At 46.5% G+C, this 25,470-nt stretch overlaps 1 protein-coding gene across 1 annotated transcript in view; it reads right to left on the bottom strand.

Moving 5' to 3' along the window:
* CC2D2B (coiled-coil and C2 domain containing 2B) overlaps positions 1–25,470 on the bottom strand; it is a 2,924,037-nt gene that overhangs the window by 646,557 nt on the left and 2,252,010 nt on the right. Inside the window, exon 16 of the mRNA XM_069611382.1 lies at positions 1,801–1,914. Within this exon, the coding sequence (XP_069467483.1) occupies positions 1,801–1,914 (114 nt within the window). The remainder of the gene's footprint in view (positions 1–1,800; positions 1,915–25,470) is intronic.

Below are 25,470 nucleotides of genomic sequence, written 5' to 3'. Positions count from 1 at the left end.
CAGTTTCCACAATATGTAATATTGTTTCACATTTTTTGCCAATATAGTTAACATTTTGGAGTCACCTGTGCAAATTGTAGCAAATAAAACCTCAAACATTGAGTTCTTAGATCGGGGAATGATGTTTCGATATAAACTAACACGTTCTATTGTATGCGGATGGTATTGTGAAATATTTTGAATGCATGAACTAAAATACATATCACGTTATTGTTGGAAAATGTTTAGTGTGGAGTGCTTCAGTGTTGGTGCAAATAGATGTGTGTTTCCACAGGTTAACATGTAATCCCACCTGGGTTTTGAACATGTTTTGGATAATTTACCAGCTTATCTACTGCTAAAATCCCAATTTATTTTATTAATTACTGAAGGGACTACATATGAGAGTCAGCTTTGCAGTAAATTAAATTGTGTTGTGACAGGTATTAAAGCAAACGTATCTGTTGTTTATAAAGGTAAAGTGTATGAGCTCCCTAGATAGCCATATCTCATTCCTCTAGGCCAACTTTTAGAGCACATTGATTTGTATTCAAGGTAATTCTCTATATTCTGGGCTTGAACTCTGTCATCAGACGTTGGGTCTGAAGTTTGTCAAGTGCTGTAGAAAGAGAAGTTTGTACCATACACTGAGCTGTTTTCCTAAAGCTATCTGATTTTCTCCCTACTGATGACTGTTAACCGAACTAGGTAACTGCAGCTAAGGCAAGGGGTCGAAAAGAGTGTTTTATCTGCAGATTATTCTGAGAGGAGCCTATCAACCATCTAAGAATGACTCAGTCTCAACAACATCCCACTAATCCTCAAAGGGTTCCTGGCTTTGCACAATGATTGCTGGAGCTGCAGCCATAGAGCTTTATCCTTCACATTGTACCTGCCTACTGATTGACACTCTAGACTGGGTAGGTGTTCGTGGTCATTTAGGGTTGAGGGGCCCTTCAGTGATGCTCTTTGAGCACAATGGTACTTACACTGTTTGCCTGCATCATGAAAGATTCGCCCTCCTGCTCCTCTGTGCGGTGAGGTGGATTTACTGTGCCATGAAGCGCCACAAAGAACACAAACAATGTTTACTTTCCATCTAGAACCAGATATAAAATATTTCCTTTATTTTTCTTTATTAATTCTGAGCATGCCACTCCCTTGCCTTTTGTTACCAACGATATTCACCCCTCACACATCATAGTCTTTAATTAGGCCACCTTATGAGCAGGCTTCACAGCCTCAGAATGTTTCTTTTGTGAATTTTAGACATGAGAGGTAGTTTAGGCCTATATATTTAGCAGGATTGTCTCAGCACCCTTTCTAGGCTCTTACACACTCAACACAATGTCATGTCTATTTTATAATACTCCAAAATTGCCTTGCAGTTCCAGTGTGTATATTAACTCAACACATACTCTTCAATGTTGCCCTTCTCCAGGAGATAGTCCATATACAATGGCGAAACACGCATCCATTTAATTCAAACATTTAGCCATGCCCAATACCCTCCATGTGTCTGCAAACTCCTTTCCTGCTTTTCCCTTTTCTCAATTCACCAGTACTTATACTATTGTTCACAGCAGTCTAAGGTTTGAGGACCGACATGAGTTCACAGTATGCCTCTGACAAGGATTTGGCACTTAGAAGCTACTACAGTGGTGATTCAGGGCGATACAAAATCATTTTAACATAGCATAACATAACATAACATAACATAATATACTTTGCATATTGTGCTTGTTATGATCCATTGTAAGCCCTGTATTATGATAATGTTTGTATTAATTTAATGTGTAAAAAAGACATATTGTCACTTACTTCTAATACGGACGTTCCTAAAAGCACGTAGGTTTTTTTACCAAGAAACAAAAAGTAGTTGCAAAGTAGTACTGCATGCTCTTCCCTGGTGCCTACAGCCCAGCAAATACTCTGCTGAAAGAAAGAAAAACAGGAAGAATTAGATTTCCTAAGTAAATGTACATCTTCAAGTGTTGTTCCCAATCCAAAGTACAATACGTTTAAATCCTTCGCTGATATCAATCACATCGGACCTGATTAAAAACATTTAAATTATGATAATGTCGAACATTTGAACTCTTCTCATACTTGAATAGACATCTTTTATTATTTTAGCTCTATTGTACGGTATTACAGAAATAGAATTTTTATACTAATGACATTAAAAATCGACAAAAGCAATGAAGAGAATATATTAAGCCTTCACTCTCAATTATGAGCTAACAACTATGACCAAAAGCGGAGGGTAAGAAGGCGGTGCAGACGCTTGTATGCTTCCCTTTTGCACTCTGCCATGCAAATGAAGTGAACTGTGCCTGCCATGTTCAGATGGCAGGCCGCTTTTAGAATGGATTCCTAACAAGTCTGCCTGCTTTTTGCTGGTGTAAATAGCAGGCGGACTACATAGGAAACCAAAGCATTTACACCAGCATGAAAATCCATGCCGGTGCAAATGCTGTACTATTTTTATGACTGAGAGCAAGGGGCGGTGGAATCGTAAACTATGATCCACCCTTCCTTTCTGCCCAAACAAATGAATGAAAATGAGGCGTGTAGTGCGCAGATTTCCTTTACAGGCTCACAGAAAATAAGCTCCATTTATTTCTGATTGATATAGGTTCTTATAGCAATTGAAAAACATTAAAAAAAAATGTGCAAAGCCAAAGATTCTGAGGTTTCATTACGTGAACATACTTATTTCTTTGTTGACGGTCTGGGATTGTGTGGGTGGTTTAGACAGTGATTAAGTGATGGGCATGTTTGTGTGTGGCCTATCTGAATGTATTATTAGTCGGATTTATAGATGAGTAAGTGTGTCTGTTCAAATTAGTGGATGGATGGATTGATGACTTGAACAATGATGATGAAGGGATGCATGAATGTGTTCTCAGGTCAACCTCAGTGGCATAGATCTTGCAGCCTGCAGCGACTCCCACAGTCCCTGCCATGCTGAGAACAATCCCCTAAAGTATGAGCATACTAATGGTATCTTTATGATTTTGGTGATAATGACAAAATCATGTGACATTACAAATACTGCCTATTTAACGGAAACACCTAATTACAAGTTAATATACTGTATGAGGTACCTAACTATTATTGCATGGGGTAAATAGCGCCATGCAATACTTCCAGCATATTCTATGTGGTTAGTACCCCTTGCTGAGCCAACTCATAACTAAGTGATATTTTAAGAATAAGTGTTATTTAAAATACATGTTTTGCCATCACCAACATACTCATAGCAAGGCCCTAAGAATCACATTCAGTAATAAACTGAGAACCCAGAACTGTAAGCCCATCCACCCAACAGCCAGCAAAATCACAGACTACACCAGAACTTGGAACAATGATGTACACACAAATCCACACCAGTGGGATACCGAAGGGGTCGCTTACCCCACAGCATCCTAACAGCTTCTATAGAAGCACACAGGGGTATGTCCCGTTGTTGGAGAAGGCCAACAGCACCTTTTGCGATTGTTTGGTTATTCCGTTGCCCCCCCAAGACATGAGCAGGACCGAACAGAAAAAAAGGTGAATCTGTGTAGATAGCGACCATAAATGGCAAACAGGGCCCACCAGGCAGACACTCTTGCCGACTTTCTGAAAAACTGAAAGGGAAGGTGTGACCTCAATGTGCGTACATAATGATTGCTCATATATAGTATGAACAATAGACATTTTGGAAGCAGTGAACAGAAAAAGGGAACTCTTATATATATAATAGATGTATTCCTTTTCGCTATATGTGTGTGTGTGTTTGCGTGCGCGCATAGCTGCTCACGCATGCACTGCTTGTGTTTTATTCTTAAAAGTAATCAATGGATTTCTCAGGCATAGTTAAAAAATGATGGAGAGTAATTGGTACAATTCATTTCTTACCCTAAGTGATGATAAAGTCACAATGCGCAGGCTTTGCAAGGTAAGCTTTAAGTAACAGTAAAATAAAGCACCCCCAATAGAAGGCAGGAACAATTGCACTGCATTGGCAGAGTGCATGTTTAATCAGCAACATTACATGTATAGGTTCAACTCTAGGTGGGCTTCATCATGTCCCAGAAGGAGATATGTTCTCAATTCTCTTCACACCAAAGACACACATACATGCGAAGCGAGGCATAGAGACACTCTTTCACACCCTTTCAGAGAAACTGACCATTACATATGCCACAACCCTGCCTTCTTCATGTTATGGTACGTTGTTATGTCATAGAGCTTTTATACTGCGTCAAATCACCCTCATGGTGGTCTCTGAGCTCTTAGGCATGTCCGAGGGTTGGCTTATTGTGTCCCGCGAAGGTTAACAGGTCTGACCTGTGAAAGAAAGAGAAAGTCACTCACTGTAGTGACTACTATATTCCTAGTCCATAGCCCTTTTCCTCCAGACTGTATGGGTGTCTCCACACGGGGAAGTGACCAAAGCCTTCTGCAGCTCACAATATGCACTTCTCCTTTAAATTTAATTTAGGGGAACGTAGGCGCAAAGTTAGGGGTGGCCGTGCAAGCAGACCCCACCCCATGGCGCCACACCTGAGTCCCCAAAAACATGCATCGTGAACGACTGCCCTAACTACTGTGGAAAGAATGTGGGTAATACAATCTATTGATATATGTGAAATTCAGATACAACTTTAGGTAAAAAGGTTGGGTAAGTGCGTAGAATCACCTTGTCTTTGTGGTATGTTGTATATGACTCAGATGATGCTAGCAATTACATTTTACTGACCCTTCTTGCTGAAGTTAATGCCACTAAAAGAACTGTCTTTAGCGTCACAAATGTAATGTCTATAGATGCCATATGCTCGAATGGATTATGAGCTTGAGCTGCTAAAACAACATTGAGATCCCAGAAGCTGCTAAAGCAACATTGAGATCCCAGGAAGGGGGGAGACCTTCTGACTCTGAGAAATAATCTTGTCAACCTTTCCAGGTGCCTTTTGACGATATTAGCTAAAGTAAAAATAATGTGTTCTGAGTATATGGTAGCTAGATAAGTCCTGCATGTGTCTACCTAGAATCTATATCATCACTGTGCCGACCGTAACTACGCCAACGAAAATGTTGACAGTCAATTACAGCGCAGCGCAGTATCAGATAGTATCAGAAAGATAATTTTTCCCCCTGCACTAAACCAACCCCCACCGACTTAACTTTCTCACAGCGCACTTTTGTGTGCGCCGCCGACTCCCTTGTACCCCTGTGGTGTTAATTCCTCCCACTTACGGGGGGGCGGTGCTGACGCCGCAGGGTCCTTTTTAAAAACACAATTTTTTCCTTTTCCTGTCCCCCGCAACCCCTGCTCCTATTACTGTGCCCAAGGAGAGCGGGGCACACCCCCCGCAACCCTGGCTCCACTTGGGTGCAATAATGGGAGTCGGTATACTCTAAAATGCTGACAGTGCAGTCAAAGCGCAGTCAGCATTTTGGAGTCACAGTTTTTGCATGTTTCCTCTACCTGTACACCTGAATGCGCTAGATAAGCTGAAAATTATAAAACATTATCCAGCGTACAATTTAGGTGGTCAATAGCATTCTCTTGAGACCAGTGACACAACCTTGTCCACTTGCTCCTACACTGGGACCTAGTGGAGTCTTTTCTAGCTATCTGAATAATGCCTACATTGTCTTCAGACAAGTTTAGATGTGCTAACGTTAACTTTTCAGCCACCAAGCTGCTTGGGTCATCATCTGTGGGTTCAGATGAAGCACTGCGCCTCCCTATCGGGAAAGCATCCAATCAGATAATTGGCTATTCTGAATGTACTGATGATCTTCTGCATGAGAGGGGTTGGATGGAATACATAGCAGGTCATTTCCCACCAATACATCTGAAAAGCGTCTCCTCCGGAATTCTGTCACTGACCCTCCCAAGATACAAGCCTGTTGAATTTGGTATTGCCGCTCGTCACAAAGAGATCTATGTATGGGGTACCCTATATTGAGAACAACTCTTGAAGAATGCAGTTTGATATTTCCCATTCTTAAGAACTCAATCTGAGTCTGCTGAGCCTGTCTGCTTACGTATTGGTCTGACCTGGTAAATGAGGTGCTTGAAACCATTAAACCTGTTCTATTTTACACTCCGACAACTGGAGGGCTAGCTTGCATAGGGATGGGGATTTGGTCCTGTCCTGTTTGTTTACATAAAACATAGAGGTTGCACTGTCTGTGAGGATTAGCACCACTTTCTTGTGTATAATGGGAACAAAGGACTTTAATGCCGGATATATTGCCCTCTACTCCAGATAGTTTATGTGCTTCTCCTTGTCACTGGGGGGCCACAACCCGTGCGTCGTATGAGGCCCTGGAGTTTCACCCTAACCCTCTAGGTAGGAGCCCGCTGTTATTGTTGTATGTGGTAGGGGATGAAATGGAGCTCCCCTCAACAAGTTGGAGTCTGCTTTCCACCATAGGAGATCCTCCTTGAGAATTGCAGGGATAGCTACTTTGTCAGATTGGGAGCCTGTCTCCTGATCCCAAGATGCTGCTAAATGTAGCTGCAGCCACCTCATGTTGGGCCTTGCTAGTGGTACTGAGAGAATGCAAGTAGCAAGGAGACCCAACAGGTGTTGATACCACCACACTGTTGTGCAGTCCTTTGTTAAGAAATGCTTCACTGCTGCCAATATATTCTTCCTCCTCTATGGAGTCGGGAATATTCTGGCCTGCACTGTGTCACACTGGAAACCAATGAAGGTAATCTTGTGAGTGGAGGTTAGTTCTGACTTCTTGGTGTTGATTGTAAAACCCAAGTTGAAAAGTATGTTGATTAGGGCTTGGAGTGTATGTGTTGCTTCTTAGGGAGACTGCCTTGATGAGCCAATCGTCGAGATGCTGAGCCCTGTGACTCTGCAAGCTGGTTACTGCGTTCACACTTTTTGTGAAGACTCCTGGTGCAGAATTTAGACCAAATGGAAGGACTTTGTATTATAAATGTTTCTCCTTGATCTGAAATATGAGGTATTGTCGATGGGGATGCCAAAATGGTATATGCAGGTAAGCGTCCTTCAGGTCAAAGTCAAATAGCTATTCTCCCACATAGAGAGACATTCTGCAACCTGAGCTGACGTCACCATCTTGAATTTTTCTAGAAGTAAATAAAGGTTGAGGAAAGATAGGTCTAACACAACTGTCAGGCCTGCCTGGTTCTTCTTGTGTATGGCAAAGACCCTGAATAAAATCCTTTGAACTTGTCTAGCACAGGGGCTTTTTCAACCGTTTGGGACTCCATCAAGCTCTCCACTTTCTTGAGAAGTGTTGAAGATCCTGTCTGTATGAGGGGGATGGAGGCTGGGAGAGGAAAAGAGACATAGGGCCTCATTACGACCCTTGCGGAAATGGAAAAATGATGGCGGAAATGCAATACCGCCATCGAACACCGCTCGTTGCGATCATGACCCGTCACCGTAAAGTACGATGCCATTAGCGACACCGCAGTGAACGGCAACGCTAACTGCACCAAGTACGCGCACGCGCGCCTTGCAAAACCGGAATCACCGCCATGGCGCAACGGTACGCGAATTCTGACCCTAGCGGACATGTACTGAACGCCATCAAGCACGTCGTAAAGTACCATTCCGCCATGGCGAGAAATACGGCAACGCGAACCAACCGTAAATGGCCCACTGAGTGCCTGTACTCCACTCCCTGGCCTCATTGCACAACTCCTGGCAGGCGCAATGTACTCACACTATGCAACCAGTGAAATCCACAATCCACCCATGCATGCCAACGTAGAAAAGCATGCAGGGGCTCAAAGCGCCCCGTGAGTGGGCATCCATGTACGGCATGTCACCATAGCCGTACTGACGCAGCACAGGCATGTGAAGGTACAATACATCAAACTGAAAATCAAGAACACATGACACAAAACAACAGTAGTCCCCCATCGCTTGCCACCAGCGCAAGGCAACATCCAAAACAGCATCCTGAGGGGGATTGCACCAGCCCTGTACTCATGCCAGTAAACAAACCAACCATCAGCAGAAGCATGTACCACACAAGTCGGCAGAGTGACTGAGCAGCCAGGCTCATCCCAAGAGGGGCCGATGGGAGCTGCAGGGCACAGATGGCATCAATACAGAAGCTATTCCAATGGACATGACCCCAGTCCCCCTCCAACAAACGCACGCAAACACAGTCACCTGTGACCAGCCACATTCTGAACAACCCATCATTCCACCAATCGACCTGGCTGACAGGCACCAGTCGGCCAAAAGCCAATCCCCCGCCCCTGAACAGCACATCATGTAAACAGTCACAATGGCAGCCCCTATCCGTGACCATACTGTGCTACGTAGGCAAACGCGGCCAGTACTGTACCACACAACTCAACTCAGAAGGCGGAACACAATGCAGATCATCACGCAATACATACCGCCACAAAGCGAAAATCGCCACATCACCTGCAAAGAACAACGCAACACGACAAATATCGGAATACAATTTAAATGCACATCCAAATGACAAAGGCCCCACAGCAATTTGCAAAATACCACCAAAACAACCATCATCACCGAGGGCTGCATCTGCAATAATTGACCGGCTTCCACTTGTGTGACGCCCTGTACCATCATGGCACACAGGGCCTACATCAACGTTCCAAAAGGCAACATGGAAGCGGCAAGAACCGCAGGTCCGTCCCATGAGGCAGGCACTAGTCGAGCTGAAAGGCCGAAATGTTGCACCTAGCCACCAGTACAGCGTAAGGGCATGTGGCCCATTGGCGATCGTCCCATAAGATCGAAATGGTGCTCCACTGATTCACCCGAAGCTGCAGGAGTCGAGAGTAAAAACCATCTGGAGGAGTGGCGTAGAGATGGCATCTGCAATAGGGCAGGAGATACCTGTCACCCAAAAGAAACACAAATTAACCGATTGCATTACGGGACTCATGATGCATTACAATCTTCATTCAACACACCAAATCCACACCCATATGCATGCTAGCCCACTCCAAAGGAATATACACACCCCTAAATCAGTATCGAATCATAACGAAACCAATCGAGCTAAATACACCATTGTCAACGTCGGTTACTGTGCATGCGTCCGTCAAGATAGAACCCATGACATGGGATTAGTAACGTGCCTAGACACAAGTGTATGAAGGCGCGTCGAGACAGGGAGGGTTCAACAAGGGCAGATAGACGATGGTCCCACTATGGCAGCCTTGCATCACATAACGCAGGGGAAGGGGAGTGAACCAAAAAACCCATGTACATGGCAGACCCTAAACGGATTCATCAGTCCATGCATCCACACATCATTCCCTCATCCCGCAATGAAAACGCATGAATATTCACTCACATAATATGTGAAACTTCCATCGCGTCTGTGCGTAATGCAGTCCGCAAAAACCACTGTGCTCCTGGCCGGATCTGTAGTGTTGTGAAGCTAGATGGATTTGGGAACGTCCTGCCTTATCGTCCACTACGCTGTTGCGCATCCCATTCAATTCATATCATTCATTGCCTGCTCGTTATGGGCCATGTCCCAAGGACATTCTACAATAGAACGTTACATTTCCAGCCAGACCTGTGGGCGTATCCTCGCCGCTACTTCAAAACCCAAAATGCTGGCCTTCGAATTCCTCACTTGCAACATTACGTCGAAAAGGCTTCTGTGAACGCTTGCATTCACAATTACATCAATGTAGTGCGGCTGTGTGTCATGATGCTAACTGGCTGCAATCACAAATGCCACGCCACGCCCGTCGGTGAAGTACGTTACTGTGCTGCATGAGGGTCGGCCATCGATCGAGCCCTACATACCACTGACTCTTCACAGGTATGTAAGCGGCTGCAATCATAGCATGTGTAACAATGGGAGCATAGCATGAAAATCAGTCAAAGTACATCACACTGCCATCGGGATTTGATACATGATTCAAATCCCTAGATGCCATGCGGCCAAATGCAGCCTTACGTGCGGGACGTGCTCGGCCAGAAGGGATTGCATCTGCCACAGATTCATTCAATCAGCACAGGTGGAGGCCATACAGGCCGACAGCACATATATTGCAGACCCAAACCCCTCCCACAACCACTCCCACTCCAAAATGCTACCGGCAGGACTAGCGATGTTGGGCCTGGGGTACCAGATAGCACTGCAAGTGCTACAACTACAAGAAGACGACGAACAACAACAGGTACAACAACCGGGCGCACAGGGGAGACGGAGGAGAAGGAGGAGGAGGGGGGCAAGGCAGGGTCAGCAAGGCCCACAAGCACTGCCACTACCACCACGCAGGCGGCCCGCAATCCCACGCCTCCGAGCCGATCCGTTCAACCTCACTGCTGAGCAGATCCACACCCTCTACCGTTTGGACCGGGACACCATAATCGCCATTGTGGACATGACACATGCTGACCTCGTGAGCATGATAGATAGCCCAACCGCCATCCCACCCCTACTGAAGGTGGTGTCTGCACTCCACTTCCTGGCCACAGGCACCTACCAGCACACAGTGGGACAGTTGCATGGCATTTCACAGCCACTGTTCTCACGGACACTCTTCCAAGTGCACGATGCCCTCCTGAAGCACGCCGACGACCACATCACACTACCACGCACGTACCAGGAGATTACCAACGCTAAAGTGGGATTCCATGCACTTGGCGGCATCCCGGGTTGCATTGGTGCCATCGACTGCACCCATGTTGAATTGGTTGTCCCACATGCCATGGAGGTCCAGTACCGCAACCGGAAGCAATTTCATTCAATCAATGTGCAAATGGTGTGTGACTCCAACAAGATATTTACGCATTGTTGTGCCAGATTTCCAGGATCTACCCATGATTCTATGGTCCTGAGGAACACAAGAATACCACGCTACATGGAGCGACACGCAGGGCACAGATCCTGGCTACTCGGTGAGTCTCATTCCATGCATGACATCGTGGCCCATTTGATGCGTCAATGACCTTGCAGGGGGGGGGGGGGCTACTTAGCACTATCATTCCACTGACACCCTTTATTCGTCTCATACAGGTGATGCCGGGTATCCACTGAAGAGATGGCTCCTTACACCAATCCGGAACCCACAGAACGAGCATGAGGAGGACTACAACCATGCCCACTCACGTACCCGTGTGGTCATTGAACAGGCATTCGGCCTACTGAAGGCTCGTTTCCGCAGCCTCAGCAGGTCTGGCGGGGCACTCATGTACAGCCATGAGAAGGTTTCTAAGATGGTCATGGCATGTGTCATGCTGCACAACATGTGCATACGTAGGAATGTGCCCATGCCCCCTGACGCTGTACTGCATGCACCTGAAGATGATGATGATGATGAGGGTGGGGATGTGGAGGCACCTCAAGGAGTCCATGAGGCACAGGATGCACGTGCAATCCGACAGAGCATCATAGATGCATGCTTCTAGCAACCACGCATGGTGCCTATTACACGGAAAGGGGACCTGTGGCACTGTGTGTGTGTAGTACAGGCACATTGTGGACTGTACGCCTATGAAGGCCTCGTACGCAATTATCAATGTCCACACATGTCATTGGATGATAATGAGGTGCTGTATTGTTAATTTGATTTGATTTATACACCCTATGGACCCGCCACCCAGTGAAGCCCAACACACCCCCTCCACCCTACTACCTCCCCCCCCAACACCAGTGTCCAAATATGCATGCTGTCCGTGGGTAGACGCTATTGCAAGCCCCCTCTACGGGTATCAGGGGCACCCCTGCCCGTGGAGCGCAGGTTCCTGCCAGATCTGCGTTGGGGGCTGCCCTGGACGGAACTTGCCACGGATGATGTCTCTGCCTGCTCGCGTCCATGCATGTCTCTGAGGGTTTGTGAGAGCTCCGAGAGCACACGGCGCACAGCAGCAAGTTCAGCACAAACGTCTTTGGACGTCGCATGCAGTTCCCCCCTCAGGCTCTCGGTGCTTTTCTCCATTTGTGCTCTCAGGCTCTCGGTGCTTCTCTCCATTTCTCCCCTGAGGCTCTCACTACTTTTCTCTATTTGTGCCCTGAGTGTCTCGGTGGATGTTTCCATGGCTGCCCTGGAACCCCCGCATTCATTTGCATGGTCCTTGAGTAGCGAGGACGCTTCCTGCTGTTGCTCGATCAGCAGGTCGAGGGACTGTTGCCTCTGCTGGGCCATGGACATTTGCGGTGGTGTGACAGGGGGGCTGCTCAACACATGTTGCCTTGGCACAGGACTTGTGGGGGTTGGCCAGTCGTCGTCTTCAGGGTGCCCCTGCGTGGTTTCGTCATGGTGTAGGGGAAGGAACATGCAGGGGGATTGGGAAAGGTCATGGATGGTACCTACGTCGCCAGCACTGTTTTCCGTGTCGGAGCATGCTGGCATGACAGCTGTGTCACCTATGGTGCTGCTACCACCAGAGGCAGTGCCATCAGAAACGTTCTTTGGGGGGACCTGTGGTGCTGGGGTTGTGGACTTGCTGGCTGCTGGGGTGCCTGTTGCAGTCCCCTCCAGTGTGCTGCCACTTGATTCCTGCTGCTGCCGTGTCTTGATCCTTGCACCTGAGGTGGAGGCTCTTGGGACGTTGGTCCTGGCCCTCTTTGCAGGCGTGCTGGTAGGGGTGTCCTGCAGCTCGTCGTTGGTATCGGACCCTGTGGTGGAGTAAAGAGGGGCGAGCGTTAGTTATGGGTCTGTCGGATTTGGAATGGCAACGTATCAAATGCATTGGGGTGGTACATGAGGCTGATTTGGGACTGGGCCTTGGAGGTGGTCTCATTTTCGTGTGGATTGAGGATGCATTCATTTGGCTGCCTGCAGTTAGGGGGTGCATGCTGCACATGTAGGGGTTGTTTATGGCTTCTTGATTGATTTGTTTGTTCATTCTGACTTTTAGAGGGCGCTGTCAGGGCAAAGTATGTATTGCACTATGGGGTCACATGGTACTGCACATGTTCGTGGTTTGTGGATTTCGCATTGTTTCTCTTGGCCAACCTACCTGATTCTCCGGATGTCGGCACTCCTTTCTCCATCCCTCCGACTCCCTCTATGCTCTCCATTCCTATGGTGGAGGCGCAGATTTCCTCCCAGGGGGTCAACTTGATGGGCGACTCTGAACCCCCCCCGGTAGCTGTGGCGATGTTCCTGTTCGCAGAAAGTATGCTGCGTACGCGGATCCGCAGGTCGTCCCACCGCTTGCGACATTGCTGTGGCGTGCGGGGTGTTGTCCCCACCGCACTTACGCGCTGTGCCACCAGGGCCCATATGGCCTTCTTGTTGGCAAGGGCCGTCCTGGTCATTTGACTGGAGAAGACGACGGCGGAATTTTCCTGGAGGGTCTCGGTGAGCACGGTCAGTTCCTCTCGGGAGAAGTGTACCTGCCGCTTGCGGTCACACGCTTTCTTGGCTACCTTTCCCATATTTATTTTTTTAACTGGGGTTGCTAACGGGTTGGGATGTGTGTCAGGGTCGGATTTTTTATGGTTGTGTTGGGATTCGGATTTTATAGTTGTGCGGCGTGCTGTTTCCCGTTCCGGCCACATGCTTTTACTTCCGTTTCCGTATGTTTACGGTGGCCGTAATTTGCGGTGCACGCTCGTTACGGTGACCGCTCATTACGGTGACCGCTAAGATGGGTGGCGGTATTGCACCTGGTGCAGCGTACGGCGGCGGTAAGGGCCGTTTTGGGGTCATTTCCGCCATCGCAGCCTTTCGGATTCCGCCATGGCGTAATGCTCGTGCCCGATGGGTCGTGATTGGCCGCACTTTGCTCCTTCGTGCAATGGCGGAAACGCTATTTACGCTGTTGCGGTCCGGTCAGTCACTTTCCGCCAGGGTCGTAATGAGGCCCATAGAGATGAAACCCTTAGGAGATGGTTTATAAAAAGGTGACACCCCTGATCCTTGTGCAGAGTGACTCTGCCGCTTACAGGACCCAGGCAACTATATCATTGTTTCTTTGGCTCTGAGGATGATTCTGAGGAGGGGAGTGGGTAAAACCCTTTAGAGTCAGTTCTCTGTTGCATCTGTCTATGAGTACTAGGCAATCTATCAGGCTGTCTAGTTTTTCTTTCTTAGAAGCCTCTAAAACCCATAAATGATCTTGATCTGCCTTCTAATCTGGATTGATTCTGTGAAACCGATTTTGATGCCAGCTTGGTAAGAATAGCTAAAGATTTAGCGGTTTGTGTACTGGCACCTTTTCCGGACCGGCATACTCTGAGTCAGGCCTGCCGGTACTTAAGGCCCCTACCGGCAGATAATTCACTGAAGCACCATTAACAACGTTGGCGGTGCTTCACTGGTTCCCATCCCATGGAGTCTTATGCAACTCAAATGGAATGGGAACTTACCGTTCCTCCGCCGCCCGTAATATCCCGGTAACATCGGTATATCAGCTGGCGGATATGGTAAGCCTCAATAAGGCCAGATTTGAACGCTGCTTGCCTGTCCACCGGAAGATCCTGAGTGAAGTCAGAAATCTCCCTCCAAAGCCAATGATTAACAGCTGCCAATAATGCATCCGCATTAGACTGACGTATATGTAATCATGAATTAAAGTAAATTATTCTCCCAAAAGCCTCCAAAAGCTTTTCCTCTTTGTTAAAACTCACTGACGATGTAGCCGCTTGACCAGCTGAGCCAGCCACAGCAGGCTTGGCGTAAAGTAAAGTCACAGCTACCACCAGAGAATGTGGTTGGCGATGCGTAGCAAACAAAGGCCCTTCTATTTGTATTTATTTATTTATTTATTTATTTATTTATTTATTTATTTGTTTGTTTATTCCATTTATTACACGCCCAGACCTTGGGGTATCACGTCGTGGTTACAGACATCTTGGTGATTAGTCATACATTTGACAGAATGTATCTACAGTCAGCAATTCATTCCAGAACTAAAAACAATAATTACAGATTAAGCAGATAAAGGTTTCACTAGTATAGATTCAGCAATGTACTAGTATTGGTTGAACAACCATGTTTTCAGCTGCTTTTTGAAGGAAAGGATGTCTCCTTTTTGATATTGATTGGGAGGGTGTTCCAATGTTTGGGGGATAAAACATGAAAGCTGCTGCGCCCTGCTCTGGTGTTGTTAAAGCGGGGTGTCACTAAATATTGACTGTCATTAGATCTCAGTGTTCTAACGTTTTCTTTTTTTCTGTAAGGCGTTGTTAAGATAGATGGGGGCATATTTGGCCAGACATTTATGTGTGATGCAGAGAGTTTTAAAGATAATTCTGGCTTTGACGGGTAGCCAGTGGGCATCCTTCCTGATTTTGGAAATGTGATCAGACTTTTTTATCCCTAATGCTGCCCTTAAGGCTTTGTTTTGCAATAGTTGCAGTTTGCTGAGGTTAGTGTTGGAGATCCCTAGTAGCAACACGTTCCAATAGCCAGCTTAGATAATACCAAGGCTCTAGCCAAGGTGAGGCAGTTGGTCGGGGTCAGGATTGTCGACTTAGTGCTATAAGTTTGGATGTGTAAACTGTGGAAGATGAAAGCGTGCTGATGTGTTTAGTCATCGTGAGGTTAGCGTCTAGGTATACGCCTAATGTTTTGACTTGCTTGAGATCAGGGATCAAGGTGCCGTCAATGTTGATAGAGGTGTAATCCGAATGAAGGACTGCTATCTTAGTTGGTGATCCCACGAAGAGAACTTATGTCTTCTCATCGTTGAGATAGAGGCTATATAGCACCATCCAGTTTTGGATGATGGAGTATATTTTATTAATGTTTAAGATGTCCTAATCGTAGTGCACTGAAATAGGTATGAGGATCTGAGAGTCATCTGCAAAGTTGGTGTAGATGACACCCATATCGTCAAGAGCAGAGAAGAGGAGCTTTGTGTAGGCAATATAGATTGCTGGGGAGAGGCATGAGCCCTGGGGTACTCCTATGGGTACTGATATGGGATCAGCAGCTTCCTTAGCTATAGCCACTCTAGAGGTACGTTCAGCAAGAAAAAATGTCACCCACATAGTGGCATCATTAGAGAAGTTAGAAATCATTGGCTAGTGATGTGCACAGTTTATCGTGGTCCATGAGGTCAAATGTATTTGTATTTATTGATTGCTGTAGATAGGTCTAACAGCAAGAGAATGCAGAGTTTCCCTGAATCTCTGATAGTGTCATGTGGATTTTGAGATCCAGGAGGGCCGTTTCCGTGCTATGATTGGGCCTAAAGCCTGATTGTCTGGTTCCTAGGAGTTGGTTCTGTTCGAGATTAGATTGAATTTGTGTGTATGCTATTTTGTCTATGAGTTTAAGTAAAAAAAGGGACCGTTGTTATTGGTCAACAGTTGCTGGGTACTGTAGGGTCCAGTGTTGTTTTTTTAGCAGTGGGGTGACCCAGGCCTCTTTAATGCTGACTGGGACTGAGTTTGTGTTGAAGGAGGAATTGACAAAGTTGGTAATGATGGGGGTGAGGGTAGATGCACAATCTTTCACTAGTTTAGCTGGGACGCTATCTCCTTTATAGTTGGAGGCTTTCAGTTTGGAAATAGTGTCGAGCACACATTTTTGGGTGACTGGGGCGAAGTGGAATAGGGAGTTAGGATTTTTAGTGGGGGAAGGAAGGGGGCTGGTAATAGGGGCGTTTTCATCTTCTAGTAACCGTCTTTGGGTAGAAATTTTGTTTTGGAGCAGAGCAATTTTAGCGGAGAGTGCATCTTGAATGGTGGTGGACCATTCCTTGCTGGAATTGGCAGGGGTCGTGATTGGAATGGAATTTTCTAATTCTCTAAGAATGGCGAAGAGTTCTTTGGAATCTGATGAGGCATTGCTGAAACGTGTATTGTATGCATTAGCTTTGTGGGAGATGATGGTTGCTTTATAGATTTTATTGGCATCCTTGAAAGCTTTAGCAGAGTCATGGGTGGGATGTTTGATATGGGTATATTCAAAGGAGCGTTTTGTTCTTCTCAAGGACACTAGTTCTTCGTCAAACCAAAAATGCTTCTTTGTGTCGGTTTGGTGCGTTTTAGTCGATATAGGCGCTACTTCGTCAATAGTAAGTGTGAGGCATTTATGGTAGTAGTCGGCAATGATACTAGGGTCATTGCTGGTGACTAAGTTAGTTTCAAGAAATGTGTTAAGGGTGGGGGTGAATTTCTCTACCGTAAGCTTACAGGGATTTCTGGCTTTGAAGGTGTCCGTTGTTTTAGTCTTGGGGGGACGGGGTCCATCACTCATGAGGGTGAACTTAATCCAGAAATGGTCCGACCAGCTGAGGGGGGTGATAGAATCTACGGTTAGATTGGTGTTAAGTGACAGTATCCAGTCCAGGATTCTACCCTTGACATGGGTGGGACAATTCACTAGCTGGGTACAGTTCATGTCCTTAAGTGCTGAGTGTAGGATTGCAGCTTTGTGGTCTTGGTCATCGTTGAACCCTAGATTCAGATCTCCAAGGATAATGTATTTCATGTTGGGTTTGATGGGAGGTGTAAGGAGTAGTGGGATATCTGTTTCAGGGGGGCTATTAGAACTGGGGGTTCAATATATCACTACAATGTTAATCATGGTTTTCTCATTCATGGCGAGTTTGACTAACAGAAGTTCGTAGCCTCAGATGTCTTCTATGGGTCTTCTATGGGACTGAGTTGAAGATTGCTCCTTGCTATAATGGCTACACCACCTCCTGTGGTATGACCAGGGCTAATAGAGGTCCTGAGGCTTGGTGAAGCCAAGATTCTGTGTTTATCAGTAGGTCCAGATTTTGTTCAGTGATTAGGTTGTGAATTTCGATAGCATGTGCTCCGAGAGAATGGGCATTGATGAGGGCACTTTTGAAGCCATAAGGTGGATTGGGTTCGGCTGTGGTGACAGATTTGAGTGTCAGAGGTTGAGGGGCATTGGGGCATTGGGGGTTCTGTTAGTGGTCAAGGGGGTGAGTGGCTTGTGTTTTTATCATTTTAACTGGGGTTATTGCTGTTAGATGTCCTGGAGGAGGGTGTGTGGTGTGCATGGAGTAGTTGTTACGCTCACCTGACTCCCACGGAGGCGCTGGCCTGGTTCGCGCTGCTGTGACCTCTTCTAAGGTGATGCGCAGGGTTCGGAAGACGGACTGGACCGTGCCCCCAAATCTGGCTTGTCTGGCTCGCAGAAGTATCCTTCTGTAGGAGAAAAGAGGGGATTAACTGTCTGCGGGGTAATGCAATCGGCCTCCCACTTTCCCCTCTCACCCTCCTTGAAACCCTTCTGTGATTTCTCGTAGCGTCTCATCTTAGGGTCTGGAAGGACAAGCTCTCCATCCTGCTTCTGATGCAGGGGCGCGTTGGTATCCAGTTACTTCACTGGATTTTCAGATTGGTGAGAACCAAACTTGCTTGGCTTCCAGGTAAGTTTTTTGATAAGAGGTTCCCCTTGTGTCCATGCATTAATGTACTAATGCTAGTGTCTTTTTCCCCATAGCGGCCAGGGTACGGAATGCCGGGGAACAGGCACCGACCCGAGATAAGAGGTGAAATCCTTGTAGAAATCAGGTAAGTCTTTAATGAGCGTTTTTTGGTAATGTCTTTTCATTCGCTCATTAACGTTGATGTTTTTTTTTCCCCTTAGGGGCCGGGGTCCGGAAATGCCAGGATGCGGCGCAGACCCGAAATGAAGAGGGAATGAATCAACAGGTAAGTCTTAACATGGAGTTTTAGCTTTCCTTATTCCCTTCTCTCTCTCACCTTTTGTTCTGGTGTTTTTCTCCCTAGGCGCTGGGGCGTGACTGCGAATCCGGATGATCGCTGCTGAACATGGAGGCGCCCTGTAAAGGTGAGTGGAATGCGGTGCTGCAGCGATCGACGCGATGAGCTTTTAAATTAAAGTCTTCCTTTTCAGGATTGTCGGCGAGATGTCTCCGGGATGCGGATTTAGCAGGTAAGGACTTTTACTTCTTCTGTTCTCTTCTTCTCTTCCTTTGCAGGTGATCCAGGATGCTGGCAGGCATGGCAGAAGTCAGGATGCAGGAGCAGACACGGTGAGCGTCCAGCTGCTAGATGCAGAACAACGCTAAGCACGTGTGGCTGTTCGGGTGGGGTTTAAATAGCCTTGGAAGAAGTTCCAGGTATGTTTCCTTCCTCCAATCAGGTATGTATCCTTCCCCGACCACGCCCGGATGGTAAATTAGTCCCACAGGTAAAGTAGTTCCTTTCAGGCCTCAAGGAGGCCGGGATCCTGCAGCATCGTCTGCATCAGGTAAGTGCACCCAAGCATTCCCATAATGAGCCTGGCGATGGCGCCAGGACTGATGTCTTTTATGAGCCTGGCGCCATAGGCGCCAGGACACTGTCCAAAGGGCCCCTATATGGGGTTGCTGGGTCCTTCCTTGGGGACTGGATGTCAGCTTTCGGGGACGCCGGGCTTGAACCGGCTCCCCGGGAGCGGGCATCATGACAGTAGTTTAGTGCAAGATCTTAGGCGCAGTGTCCTATCGGTGCCAACTATGGGGTTGGTTTTGATGTCTGCTGAGGTGTCTGAGATTAGCGGGTGGTCTACTGTATGATGCAAGGATGCAGTCTCTCTAATGGGGATCCTGGTGGTCAAACTAGGCTTGTGTGTATAGTCTGGGCTAGTTGGAAAGGGTAACGTAGCTGGAAGGAAGGGTGTTGGGCAGGTATTGGATGGTGTCGAGGACATGCCAGTCTTGAGAGGCCATATCTGAATACCAGTAAGTGATTGCCTGTGCAGGGAGTGCTGTCTGGGACAGTGCAATATGGGAACATGGTAATAAGTACCCAACCTAACATAAATAAGTTCAGAGTAGGGTGAGACTGGATAGAAGTGTGTGCAAGGTTAAATTTGGCAGTCCTGGGCTTGCTATGCAGTATGATGCGTGGTTGGGCGGGGATCGGATTAGCTTTGGTAGTTTGATACACGGTTTGACAGTCGATGGACTAGGTGCGCAGTTCTATACTGAGGGAGCAGAAAAGCAAGGTGCTATGTACAAATATTGTCAATAGCAGAAAAGGTATAGTAGTCTGGATGCAGGGTGCTAACAATACATCAGAATGACTGGGTTGGGTATGCATTATGCACTCAAAAACACAAAAAGCACAGTAAGCTAAATGCAAAAGGCTGCCAATATTTCAAATTGGCTAGGATACTATCAGTAGCACAAAAAGGTACAGTAGGCTGGAAGCAGAGTGCTAACAATAAATCAAGATGGCTGGGTATGCTAGACGTAGTATGCACTTAAAAACACAAAAAGCACAATTAGCTAAATGCAAAAAGCTGCCAATAATAAAAGTTGGCTAGGATACTATTGGTAGCACAAAAAAGCACAGTAGGCTAAATGCAAAGTTCTAACAATAAATCAAGATAGCTGGGTGGGTTAAATGTGTTCTCAGTAACACAAGAAAGCACAGTGGGCTGAATGCAGTCTACTGCCAGTAAGTAGCATAGGAAGGCATGGTGGGTTCGGGGCAGTATGCTACCAGTAATGCAACAAGGTATTGAGTGCTAAGAACAATATGCTAACAATATTACAGTATGTCAGGGTATGCTAGGTGCAATATACTAAAGAGGCGTAACGTGGCGAGGAAATGCAACAAGTATTCGTATTCACTCCGTTAGATTTAGGATAAAATGTGTATATAGGAGCGGCTAGTGAAGCAGGCATTCATAAATGTTTGTATGGAACAGTAGAAGGCATGAGCTGCAGGCACTGTTGTGCTGGGCATGCGTGCCTGAGGCAGTCAGAGATATGGGAGATGCGATGGCAAGGGACGCGCATCTATAACTGTTGTATTGTTTCCTATGTAAAGGATTGAGCCCAACGTAGCATCTGTGGTGAACGGAATCACAGTGTTATGGCGTACTTACAGTGTGTGAGGGAGGTTACACATGATTATTTCACTGATTTTCACATGAAGTGGGACATCCACTGGTCCATAGTGCTGCTTTTATATTGCGTAGTACATTGGAGGTGTGAGTGTGTGGAAAAGAGGATAGAGGTGGTTAGTTGGTTTCTGGTGGTCTCTGGGTTTAGAGTATTGTTGTTGTTGTTCTTCATTCCGTATTGTCCCTTGTTCGCTTTGGCCCCGGTGGTTTGTTTGTGGACGTGTGTTAGGGAGATGTATCCATTTTATGCTTAATCCCCTCTCCTATTGAGACCCCCAGTACTGTTTGCTGCACTTCTGGACCTTATTCCTGTTCTCCTGAATGAGGGGAGCCGTTTTCCCCTCATTCATTCTTATTTGCTCTAACCATGGGAACTCTGTTCTTAATGTTTATGGAGTCTTGCTTTCCTCCATATCTCTTAAAGGCATCTGTGTTTCACTTTTGCAGCGGACAGCACCATATGTGCAGTGTTGCTGGGGGCCCTTTGGGTTCTCCTTTTATACTCCTTCATTATCCTTAAAAAATACTGTTCTTAAGGATAGAGGGATATTTTTGATCCTTCCTAAAACTTTTACATTTGAGAGATCAGCACACCCCACCTTATGTGGAGTGCTGAGTGATACTTGGTATCCCTCTTCTCTCTGTAACTTTTTGGTTACAGTGACAACCCTATAGTTATGGCTGGTGGCAGTGGACATGTTCAACCAAACTTTGTGCCATTTTTAACCGCAAATGGTATTCATAGCTGCGGTTATGCACAAAAGGGTCACCTATGTTCTAACATGGTGGCTCCTTTCTTTTTTCTCCATTTCTTGTGGGGTTGTTCTTTGTTAGTCCTTCTTCTACCATCAAGGGAGGGGGAGGTCTTGATGTGAGTTTTGTCTTTGGCTGGAACCCTTTGTGTGCCCGCCAAGGCTCCAGTGTGTCTTTGAGTAACGGAAGTAGGGGAGGAGCCCAGTACTCCCCTGTCCTTTTCTGCTGATGTGCCTGAATGCAACCAGTGCCCACTGGGAGGTCACGCACCCCTTTCTGTAAACTGCAGGGAGAGTTTGCAGAGGAATTAATGAAAAATCCTGATAAAAGATGAGATTCCTGAGGCAGAAGGCAAGTCAACCACTGGAACAGAAGATCCGAAGCAGGAGATGACCAGAGACACTGGTAAACCCTTCCAGTAACCACGAATAGACCACTACTGTCCTGACCCAGTTTTCTAATCGACAGAGAAGCTCCAAAGAAGACAACTCCTTCCATTTGGCTGGTGGGGCCAACTAACCATAAGATGAACTGCAGAACAATCCATCCCCTGACGTGCTGCGAACTTCCAGGGCTGCAAACCGTCAATACCAGGGGATCTCTGACCCAATTGCAGTTATAAGGAAGACATGGTATCAAGTAGTCGACACAGACACAACGGACACACTTTTGAAAACCTCTATTTGGTATTTTGGTTGGGTTGATAGAATTCCTAACTGGCCCTAACTCTAGAATGGGAGCAATCTCGATCATAAATAAAATAGCAAACACGTTCTAGTCAGTCTGGTCAAAACAAAAAGGCCTATGCTAAAGCAACCTAACCCTGCCCTGCTTCTTAAAATGACAAATGTGTTAAGGGAATACAAAAGTAAAATAGTGTCTTAAAAGAAATGTCAGAATGGCTTAAATAACAACTCCCTTCCCCACGTTCAGCACCACGAGGTCTAGAGAGTTTCCTAAAAAGAATAGGTGGATGGCACAGATCCATCAGTCTTGCACATTTGGGCTTACTGGCCCTGTTCAATAGTTCAGGCTTGGGCGTTAAGCTTCTGGTAGTTCAATTACTTCCTTAGGCTTTGTCCGCCTTTTCACAAATGCACAATTTCACTTTTGATCTTTACTTTCTCACAGTTCACCACGGCTTCCCATTGCCAGGCTCAAGCCTGCCTTTCTTTTCACAATGGCTTTTGCAATTTCTCACAGTTCTTTACAAGCTTCCCTCTGCTGGGCTCGAGCCTGTATGTTCACTTTATCACACAGTTCTGCACAGACGTCCCTCTGCCAGTCTCGCGCCTGTCTTTCACCTAATAGGGGTTCCCTTCCCCAGGTTTTGTTTTACATGTCTTTTCACTGTCGAAGACTTTTGAAACTACAAGGATTTTCCATAGAACTCTGCATGACCATTTCGGCTTCTGTTTTCACGTCCAAATATAATCCACAAATTAAATACAAAGCACAATCTTCCTCTCCTTATAACACCAATGCCTCTTGGTAATTGTAGTTTCTCTTTTTGTTTAGTTTGCCTTATTGGCCTCTTTCAAAGTGCATATACTTTGCCTTCATGGCATATTCAACATTTACATACTTTGCTTTTCATTCATTCAACTTTCACTCAGGATCGCGGTTACTTTCGTGCCTTGGTTCCCGTTCAACTCAAAACCTTTCACAGAGACTTTCAAATGTGCGATTTCCTATCGCAGGACCACTCTGCTACTTTGTATCCATTCCTTTTACAATTCAGCAATTGTCCTTTCCATTATGTGCTTTATCGGCACATGCACAACCTTCAACTTTTGGGTTAGTCACTTTTGCTCTTAACACAGACCAGGCTTTTGTTGCCTTTGATAACTCAACAGTCGTGTTAAATTATCTTCTTTCATCTACACTCTTCATGCAGCATTCAAGGCCGTTGCTAACGCCTCCTCTGCTCCTACCCAACACTGCCGTTCACCCAGGAGGGTCGCGGACCGCTTCCCAGCACCTTGAAGGATTCTATCTCCCGCTCACTCTGCTTCAATCTTGTAATACTTACAGCTTCCTGAAAGTGTGGAAGTCTCGCCTGTCTCTATCTTGATCTCTGTACCGGCCGATCAGCCCCTAGGCCTTCTAGCTGCCATTGCCTGGTTTGCAGAAGTCCCACAAGAGCTGTTCCTTCTCGTGCACAGCACCATAGTTCCATTTTCCATGTTCATTAAATGAAAATGATACGTTACTTGGTGTTTGAATTTTTTTCCCACTATAAAAACAATATAATTTTAGTTGCACATTTCCATGTGTTAATAGCCTCAGAGTCCTCAGAATTCAACATTATCACTTGGGGGCGGAGGGGTAATGGCACTTCTCCAACTTGTTTTAAACTTGTTTTATTGGTTTGTACATGGTGAAATACAGTCAACAACCCACCCGTTCAACCCCCCCATACACATGTCCCAGGGTTCACCAAAGCATCACATGGATTTACCACTTTAAGCATGTTAACAAATCGTTCATCAGCTATTCAGCTATTCAAGTTATCATGCCGTGTGGGAGGTCTTATATCACAGAATCACCTGAGGTCACCCAAATGAGTCCCTCTCCCACAATAGGGTGGCAAGACCGCCAGGTTTATCGAGACCTCTCAGGATATTTATACAGCAACCTATACCTGGTTACCCCCACATAGCAACCATGGTTCCTTTTATTCTCTCAGTCTCCTCCAGTGCTTTACCTCCAGCACATCAGGCATTTTCCACGGCGGGCATCAACCAGACAATCTACCATTGCCATCCCCATGTTGGTCAATTGGGAAGTGAGACCCCCTTTACGCACCATGTTCCAGTGGGGAACCAAAGATCTCCTGGGTAAACATATTCCAAGACATCACATCTTCACTCCCTTCTCTCGAGCCTCTGCGCACTGTCCTGTGCCATACGAATGTCTCCGCCATTGACCATCTTTGTATGTCTTGCATACATATTAGGACCATCCGTCAGTTTCCAGGCTTTCATTCTTGCCAAGTGCACAGTGCCCTTTTCCCATTCACTCCTTTTCCTCCCCCGGGGAAACAAGCCCAGCAAGCAAGCCTCAGGTGACCACTCATGCATCTCAACTCCTCCCCTGGCCACCGTGTCCACGACAGACGTCCAGAATGTTCTGATCATAGGACAAGAACAAAGAATATGTAGCATTCCTGCCGTCTTCCCATCAAATCTAGGGCAGCCCTGTCTACTCGCTCCTGGGAGCTAAGATATCCTATGAGGTGTCATATATGCCCGGGGTGTTAGATACAGCTGCACAAGCTTCAACCTAGCGTTCCTCGAGACCCTCTTTGTGTAAAGAAGGACCCTCATCCACTCTGCATTAGTAAACGTCCTGCCCAGGTCCATCTCCCACCCCACAAATGCTCTTAGGCCTGATGTCCCCCGCTGGCCTAGCGATAACTCATACAGTCGGGATACCACATGTCCTCTGACATATCGAATATAATCTCCAATACCATCCCTCTGTCCTCCCATTGCGTCTTGATGGCCTTCCTCACCTCTCGGTCTCCACCTGATATCATTAACAACGGAATGTGTGGGAGTAGGGGTCCTTGACACTTATTAATTTCCAGGCTTTTCTCCACAGCTTCCTACCATGGGTCAGTAAGTGCGGTTCCTGCAGTAAATTCCCTTTCTCTACCCAAAGTACCCCAAAGTACCTCTTTTAGGTCATAGGGTTCCACACAAGGCTGCAGGAGCTGGGTGTCCAGCGATGTCTCGTCTGCCAGCCAATTGATAACCAACTTCAGCTGTCCCGATGCTAGGAATGTTGTACGGGACATTCACCAGGTAGTACAGTACGCGGGGGAGTGCCACCATCTTCATCAGGGCAGCTCTAACTGCCATTGACAGCTGCAATTCTTCCAGATTTTTATGGTCCTCTCGAGGCCCTCCATTTGCATGTTTTGCTTATGGGCATCTATC

The sequence above is a fragment of the Ambystoma mexicanum genome, chromosome 8, assembly GCF_040938575.1.
Source record: "Ambystoma mexicanum isolate Mex_15411 chromosome 8, UKY_AmexF1_1, whole genome shotgun sequence".
In the NCBI taxonomy this organism is placed as follows: domain Eukaryota; kingdom Metazoa; phylum Chordata; class Amphibia; order Caudata; family Ambystomatidae; genus Ambystoma; species Ambystoma mexicanum.
This window is presented reverse-complemented; position numbering and strand designations above follow the sequence as displayed.